We start from the raw sequence: 9,004 nt of genomic DNA, 5'->3' as shown, positions 1-9,004 counted from the left end.
CTAGTTGTTTTTTTTTGTTTTGTTTTTACTAAATCAACTTTTAATGATGTCGGTTTTTAAAAAATATGAAAGAAAGAGACATGATCAAGAAATTTCAAAAAAAAAAAAGAAAGGAAATTGACGGATTGGATTTTTATTGGCTCATGATCAATGTTAGGTGACAGCAAAGTTGATGATGATGATGATGATTATGATCGGATATTGATAATAATGATAAACAAGCCATATTAATAAAATGTGAAACAAATCATAAGGTACAAATTATTAAAGCTCAATGTCATTAATCGCTGTTCTTTCAATGATGACCAAATTCTGAAATTTAAAGAAAAATATTGTTTAAAAACCCAACAACAAACAAAAAAAAACTAAATCAGACTCACCCCAGGCCTTGGGAGGGAGAGGTAAACCAGCTTATCTCCCCTTCCCTGACAGACGTCGTTGACCTCCTTGACTAGAATGGACAGGTCATTGATCTGAGACTCCCAGGCATCACTTAGCACCTCCAGGTTTTCCCTGGCAATCTTGGACTCTGGGTATAAGCCCAGGGTGTGGGCAGCACACAGAATCTGGCAGATCAATTTGGACAAAACGATGGTAGCAACAGTTAACAAATTGATGTTGATGATGACGTTAAGAACGATGATGGACAGCTGATACCAAGAGGAAGAGAGGAAGACCAAGAGAAATGTGGAGTAGAACAGTTGAAAAGGAAAGAAGCAAAATGGGATTTGCATCATGGAAGAATGCCTGTACTGCTGGAGCTAACAGGACAGCTTGGAGAAGATGTATTCACAGTCCTATTCTCCACTAGGAGAGATGGGAATAAGACAAAATATGTCAAAGTTGCATATAGATAATAAGTATTATAACCTAGACAACAAAACTTTTTTGGCACGAGTAATAATGTTTCAGGAGTGTAAATCTAAGAGTTTTCTTGTGTCTTCTCTTTTATCCAATGAACATAAATAGCAATTCAAAATCGAAGCATTCGAGGCAAGGGTGATCTAGAAGGGAATTGATAATTATATTTTTTTCAGGAAAAACAGAAGATGGCAAGTATTAAGGAACTAATTTTGTAAGAATCAGATGCTAGATAATGCATATTGAACTAGCTTCGACTATGTAAAATATTAGCACAAAATATAAGTGCCATATGAGTTATCCTTTAGTAGAAAACTTCTAAATATCGGAGAAGTTCTCACCTACAAAACGACAAATAGAGATGGCAATAATTAAAAATTGAGCAGAATATAATTCTCTGTATGCAATTATCCCAACCAAACATCAGATTTTATTCTATTTTTTCTAACTGTCTCTTTCATTTTCAAATAGGAGGTAAACCTATGAAAAACAAAAAAATGTTCAACTAGTTTAAACAAAGGAATTGAATAATGCTGTAAGACACATAAACCAAGAAAAAATAAGTAAATACATAAATAAATAAAAAGCTGAAGGAAATTACCAGTGGGCCTAAATGGTGTAAGAAAGATTCATTGTGTTCTGCTGTGATGATGAGAGGATCGGTTGATGCCATATGACGGAACAACTTGCACACCTGAGAGTTAGAAAGAATAAAACAATCGTAAGAGATAAAAGTATCAAAATATCGTTTGTATGACAAAACAAATAAAAATAAAATAAAATAAAAAAAGCCAAATACGCAAAAACATTGCCAATCTCATATCGAGATTAAAAATTTTATTTTTGATATGTTTGCTTTTTTTGGCTTTGTTATAGATTAATTGTTTGACAAATGGATGATGCCAAGTCTGCAAAGATAGATCATCATCAAGCCCTACTGCAACCTCCTCGTGGTGTCGAACGGTAACAGGTCAAGCTGGCCAACTGCAGAGGGCGACAAGAATAGGCAATGGCAAACCATTCTTGTAACTTTGCCGAGTTAACTGCATGAATAAGTCCAAAAAGTTAAACGGTGACAGCGTAAAGGGGAGCATGTTTTCACGGAAGACTGCTGCCTCGCTCGGTTGGGAGCGTGATGTTCGTCAGGTCACACCGAACCGTCAGCCAGTTACTAGGCGAAATAAATTTAACAAATGTGACAAAACCAAAATTGGGACATGGAATGTCAGGACCTGTGCCCAAAAAGGAAAACTAAACAACATTCTAAAAGAAATGAAACGGCTCCAAATAAATATTCTTGGCCTGGCAGAGATGAGATGGAAAGAGCAGGGAACCATGTCAAAACAAGAAAACAACACGACATATAAGATCATATGGAGTGGTGGAACCTCTTTCCAAAAAGGAGTAGGGATGATCTTAGACCAAAAATCAACCAAATTTTACAAAGGGCACGTAGCAATCTCAGACAGAGTTTTGCTGGTTAAGCTAAGAGGACCTGTAGTTGACACCAATATTATTCAAGTTTATGCACCAACAGAAGAGGCGACAGATGCAGATATGACAGTTTTACCATTCACTAGACAAAGCAAAACGAATGTGTAAATCACAAGAAGTCTTTATGGTAATGGGGGACCTAAATGCTAAGATTGGCAGAGGCAGAGATGGTGACATAATCGGACCACATGGACTCGGAGACAGAAATGAACGAGGAAACACCTGGGCAGATTGGTGTAGAACAAATAAATTAATGATTTCAAACATCTGGTTTCAACAACACCCAAGAAGAACCTGGACATGGCAATCACCAGGGGACAGAGCAAGGAACCAGATAGACTTTATAGCAGTATCATCAAGATTCAGAAATGGCATATTAAATTGCAAAACCTACCCAGGCGCCGATGTAGACAGTGACCATGTCCCAGTTGTTTGTACAGTAAGGATAAAGTTTAAAGCTATTCAGAGAACAGCTGGTAGAATAAAGAGGGATTACAGGTTATGCAAAGACAATGGCATACAAACAAAAATGAGAGAAGAATTTGAAAATGCACTCATGATACAAAGCCAAAGTGAACCTGATAACGAAAAATGTGAAAAACAATTTGATATATTCCAAAAGTGTGTCAAAGCAACTACAGAAAAGCATTTACCAATAGCTCAAACAAACAGCAAAAAGGAATGGATGACAAATGAAATTCTAAACCTATTTGAAGAAAGACGAAAATGCAACAGAGGGTCTGCAGAATACCAAACATTGAACAACCACATTAAATCCAAATGCATCGAGGCACACGAGAACTATCTAGACTGGAAATGCTGCGAAATCGAAAGAGAATACAAACCCAACCCCCAACAAGCTCACCAAAGAATAAAAGAACTATCAGGGAAAAGGAAAAGCAAAGCAGCAGGAAGTTGTATCCAAAACAAACAAGGGGAACTGCTATTTGAAGAACAACATATAGAAAGCCGATGGGTAGAATACATAGGCGAACTGTACAATGATCCAAATAGAAATGAACCACCACTGAAATTCAAAGAACCATTAAGCGGACCAAACATCACCAAAAGTGAAATTGAACATGCCATGGAACGAATGAAGGATGGTAAAGCAACAGGCCCTGATGAAATATCTGTAGAGGTATTAAAAAGCCTAGGAGATCTAGCAATTGATGAACTTCACATATTATTCAACAATATATACAATACTGGGAAAATTCCAGAAGATCTCTGTAACTCTATTTTCATAGCAATACCAAAGAAAGCAGGTGCAGTCAGATGCGAAAATTTTAGAACTATAAGTTTAATAAGTCACATCAACAAAATACTGTTGCGTATAATTATCAACAGGCTAAGGAATAAGATTAACCCCGAAATCGGAGAAGAACAATATGGATTCCAACCTGACAGAGGGACAAGGAACGCAATATACCTCCTCCGTGTTTTAAGTGAAAGAGCTATACAGGTTCAGACCCCACTATACCTCTGTTTTGTCGACTACAAAAAAGCTTTTGATAGAGTACGCCATGAAGAAATACTAAAACAACTGCACTCCATTGGCGCTGATGAGAAAGACCTCAGACTCATGCAAACATTATACTACACCCAGCAGGCATCTATCAAAATGGAAACTCTACAGGAAATTCCATTCCTATTAAGAAAGGAGTCCGTCAAGGGTGTGTTGCCTCACCAGATCTGTTTAATCTATACCAAGAAACAATCATGAGGGGCATAAATAATATGGAGGGAATAAAAGTAGGAGGTCACAACATAAATAATATAAGATACGCAGACGATACGGTACTCATTGCAACATCAGAAATCCAACTTCAAAAGATTGTTGACAAAGTGGTAGTAGATAGTGAAGCCAAGGGAATGGAAGTGAATATCACCAAAACAGAATGCATGGTAATACAGAAAAACCCCGAAAACAACAACACCTGCAATATAACGATTCACGGCGAGCAGCTTACCAACGTAGAAAGTTTTAAATACCTAGGTTCAATAGTGACAACAGATGGAAGATGTAACCGAGACATACGAGCAAGAATAACTCAAGCCAAACAGGCCTTCATGGACCTGGGAAACATTTTGAAAAACAAACAGATGTCGTTCGGGATTAGATTCCGAGTCTTGAAGTGCTACGTGTGGCCAATCTTGTTCTACGGATGCGAAAGCTGGAATACAAATGCAGAAACACAAAAGAACATTGAAGCTTTTGAAATGTGGTGCTTGAGAAGGATGCAGAGAATATCGTATACCGCACACAAAACGAACGAAGAAGTGCTAAAACAAACATACCAACAAAGGAAACTAATGCCCTTAATAGTGGATCGACAACTATCCTTTTTCGGACACATAGTAAGGAAAGATAGGAATGAATACCTGGCAAGTTGTGGAAAAATACCTGGTAAACGCGCCCGGGGGAGACAAAGAAAAACACTCATAGACCAACTGAAGGGCTTCACCAACCTAACAATCCAAGAGCTGTTTGAAAAAGCAAGAGACAGGGAGGAATGGAGAGAGATAATTCATGCAGTATCCGAAGCCTGGACCAGGCATGGAACCTAGAAGAAGAAGAATAGATTAATTGAAGAATTAAAATATGACAATTGTACTTTATGCTCATGCTTCATGATCTAGATGGCTGATGAATTATTTTGAATATGAAATGTTCCTCGTTAATTTTAAAAAAGGGACTGATGGCAGGCGATAACTTGATAATTTGGCGTTAAACTATTGTTTAAAATTGAACAAGTTTTTTGAAATTATACAACTATCCAGATGAATAAATTCACAACATATAAATGTAACACAGTTCCGTTTGAAATTATAGAATAATAATAATATAGAATTTAAATCAAATTGAAGTTGGTGGGCTCAAGTGATCAATGCTAAAAGTGATCACGTGACGCAGCGCTTCCTCCAAGTGGCTCCTATCAGCATTAAAGTAGACGGAATAATTATTTTGTTCATTTTCTAATCTATTATATATTCTTTTTTTACTTCAAAAAACATGACAAACTTCAAACCTCCTCCAACTGTTCCTGGTGTTCTGAAAACTTGACAGTGAGTTCTTCTACATGTGTGAGATCTCCTGCAAGCCCAGAGACACGCAATGACTTCAGCAGCCCTTCATCGTCATTCTGTCTGAAGAGTTCTGATGCCTGGGCCATGGCGGTGGCAAGAAGCTGGAAAAAAAAAATAATAATATATATATATATGGAATCAGCAGAAGTGTAATGAGGTATTGGAGATTAGTATACTAAATGTCCTAAAAGTAAATTTTAAAAAAAAACAAGAAAGAAATCAAACCACTACAACAATCTAATTGTCTTTTAATGCTCTCTTTTAATTGATACACTAGAAAAAATGCTGTATCAACTTCTGGAGAAAACCCCCCCCCCAAAAAAAAACAACCAAAATTGCTCTCAACAAATGATTGATTTCCTATATTTGGATCATTTTTACTTCAGAGCACAATATCATTGTTAAGTTTTAACCTATCTAATCTTGAAATATTGGTGAGAAAACTTCATTAAATTATATAAACCTGGCACTTGGCTTTTATTCTCTCAATATTATATCAAAACTAATAAAAGTATACACACAATAGACATTCTAATTTTACCAATTCCATAAATGTAAAATTGTCCATGCAGACTGATGATGGTACATATATGTCTATTTAAAAAACCAAAAACAATGAAATATATTGGTGGAACATTATTAATATTGCAATTTAACAACTGCCCTAATATTCACAATAAAACAATTTCAGCTCCTCTGCACCTACCTAACATCTGGTACTACCCGTCTTAATCTACATGAAATCGTGCACCTTTTCAATCACTAAAATGTAATCTGAAGTCAGAACTTTTTCAATAAACAGGCATTATAGTTTGTGCAGTCTTTCAGAGCCATTAGGCCCATGGAGCCAGAGTTTATCCTGGTTGGTTTCTATAGTACGTAATGAACAACTGAAATTGCTTCCTATCATTTGGATAGGAGCATGTCAATCTTAAAGTTTTTTAGGCCAGATCTAACAGATCCAGCAACCCAATCACTGCTGGGTGGACACAGGCTGGTAAGAAAATAATCTCGACTGCACCCCTAATTAATTTTGGTCCCTTTGCTTGTGAAGCGAGTGCTCAACCAACTGAGCAATCGAGACCTGGTTTGCGTAATGGTTGGAAACTGTAATGTATGATGTGAGTATTGTTCTATTGATTTAAGCAATTTATAGGATCTTTGATTATATCATTAAATGGCGTCATAATAGTTTGTTTTTCTTAATAAATAGAATGCAATTTTCTATTTCATACAGAACGAGCCCCTTGCTTCCATTACATTAATAAAATAAAAATAAAATAAAATTCCCTTTTATTTATCCGATAGGAGAAATTTGTTTTTAGGATCTATTCAAAGGGAAGACTGGAATAACCCAGGTGTAAGCTGCAAACTGAGCTAGGGAGAGACCACACAATGCAGTGGGTATTCAAACTCAATACCTTTCAGGTACAAAGCAAAGACTATACCGCTGAGCCAAGTTGCCCCTAATTGTTAAATGAAAAGAATACAAAACATGATACTCACTTGTTTCTTTAGTACTTTTAAAGACTCCAATGTTTTTATTATAGCAGTTTCCAGATCCTGTGTTGGACTTCTGGCATCTCGACAATTCTGTAAGCAAATAATGAAAGTGTTTATCTTTCACATAAAATTCATCAACTGAATTACCGTGCACTAATAACCTTACATCATGTACAAACATGATGCTCTAAAAGATAGAGATAATAGTGGTAAGAGGGCCAAAAGAGATAAGGCATTGCACTTCTACCTGGGAGATCAAAGTTTGAACCCCATTGTCTGCATCTAGTTTTTTTTTCCTTGAGCAAGAATCTATACCTTATTGGTAACTTGGCACCGCTGCACTACAGCTGATGCCTGGGTTATGTCATTGGTTACTCAAGATGAACCCTACAGAAATATTTCCCCAGAAGGATTGATAAAAGGAATCTTATTTCTTTATACTTCTTCTAGATTAAACAACAAATGGACTCCCAATCTGTTTGGCCAAACTTCAGATAATACATTAATAAAACGATTTTGAATATAATAAACTTTTGAAGGAAGGAAAGGGGTGGGAGGGAAGCAAGAGAAATAAAGACACAAAGCATATGAATTTTTTTTTTCTACCCAATTCAGTATTTTGCTCACCAAGTTCTGCCCGAGAATCAACATATTCTGAAGGTCATCCCTCAAGACATCTGACAACTGGACAATCTTCTCCCTGGCCTGGTGGGATGTGTAGTATGAGTCTGTGAATTCCTCCACAGTCTCCTTGACACATTCAAAAGCAGACAACAGACGGTCCTCTACAGCTGGCCCAATCATGGTCACTCGTGTCATGTCCACCTGGTCCTGGAAACAAACAAAAAACAAACTGAATAAAATAAATAAATAAAATAATGCAAGCAGTGTCAGGAAAATAAAATACAAATAGTGGCCAACTATTCAAAGTGCCAAAAGGGTGGTTTTTGGTTTTAAGGGTTTTACAGCGCTTGCAACACATTAAGGTCATATCAGCGCCAGTAAAAAGGAAGAAAAATGGATAGTAAAAAAATTCTAGAATTAAAATTAAAGCACCCAAGAAAAGGTAAGACAAAGGGGAATTGGTTCAAATAGGAAACAGATGTAGATTCCAAGAGCACACTATCAAAGAACTTAGTTTGAGATTACCTAAATGTCTCACCCAGACACAAGCACAGATCTCCACTTAGAGGAATACACTCAAATGTTTACAAATCATTTTTAACACGTAAACATAACATAATACAGGATATAACAGAGAGATGATTTACAAGAAAAAAAATATCATCTCCCAAAACTCTAACTATACATTTGACTGTCTCCCTCCCAGCTAGAATACCCGCCAGGGCCTGGACAAAACCAAGTAATCTTATTCCAAGACAAAGACAGAAAGCATGTTAGAAAACAGATATAGGAGGATAGAAGACACAGCAAGTACCTCCCTACCCAATATGGGGGGTCAGGAAACCCACCCAGCCAAAAGGGTGGCCCCTAATGAACAATACCGTCATCACCCAAAATGGCAGTATGTATAGACTATAAATAATATAGTCTAGGTTTAGAGCTATTTCTGTTCCTTGTTTTTGTACGGCTATATGGTCTTGTATGACACTCGCTTTCGGATCGGAAGGTCCTGGGTTCCAGCCTCGCGCATAGTTGAGTCCTTGGAAAAGGCTCTTTATTCACATTCTCTCACCGTACTCAGGTGTAAAACGAGTACCTGGCCATTTACAGCGTTGTCTCTGTCCGAAAAAAATTGCAATATCGCCTAACAGGCGTCAAGTCACGTCCTACATGTTAATTGTTGCTGTTGGCCAGGGACCCCTTGTAAAGCGCTTTGAGCATGTTTATTGGATATTGTGCTATATAAAAAGCTCAATCTTTTATGTTTGTTTTATTTAATTTGGTGGTAAAAAAAAAGCATAATCCTGGAACATGCAAGGGTCATTTCCATTCATATAAAGTCCAATTTATTTTTTCTTTAAATTTTTCTCCAGAATGAGAATGCCAAATCGGGAGTCCCAATTTCATCAGGACAGTTGGCCATTATGTATAA

General features: G+C 36.8%; 1 protein-coding gene across 1 annotated transcript; it reads right to left on the bottom strand.

The window, feature by feature from the left end:
• Nucleotides 1-349: 349 nt before the first annotated feature.
• LOC144959284 (alpha-catulin-like) lies at nucleotides 350-8,995 on the bottom strand. Its single transcript, XM_078891826.1, has 6 exons — nucleotides 8,957-8,995; nucleotides 7,576-7,779; nucleotides 6,952-7,038; nucleotides 5,388-5,546; nucleotides 1,463-1,555; nucleotides 350-566 (listed from the first exon to the last, which is right to left on the bottom strand). The coding sequence occupies exons 1-6, from the start codon at nucleotides 8,993-8,995 to the stop codon at nucleotides 366-368; spliced, it is 783 nt and encodes a 260-aa protein (XP_078747952.1). The 3' UTR covers nucleotides 350-365.
• Between the last annotated feature and the right edge of the window lie 9 nt (nucleotides 8,996-9,004).

This window comes from Berghia stephanieae, chromosome 13 (genome assembly GCF_034508935.2).
Source record: "Berghia stephanieae isolate SIO BIC M18660-M18661 chromosome 13, UCSD_Bste_1.3, whole genome shotgun sequence".
Taxonomy (NCBI): Eukaryota; Metazoa; Mollusca; class Gastropoda; order Nudibranchia; family Aeolidiidae; genus Berghia; species Berghia stephanieae.
This window is presented reverse-complemented; position numbering and strand designations above follow the sequence as displayed.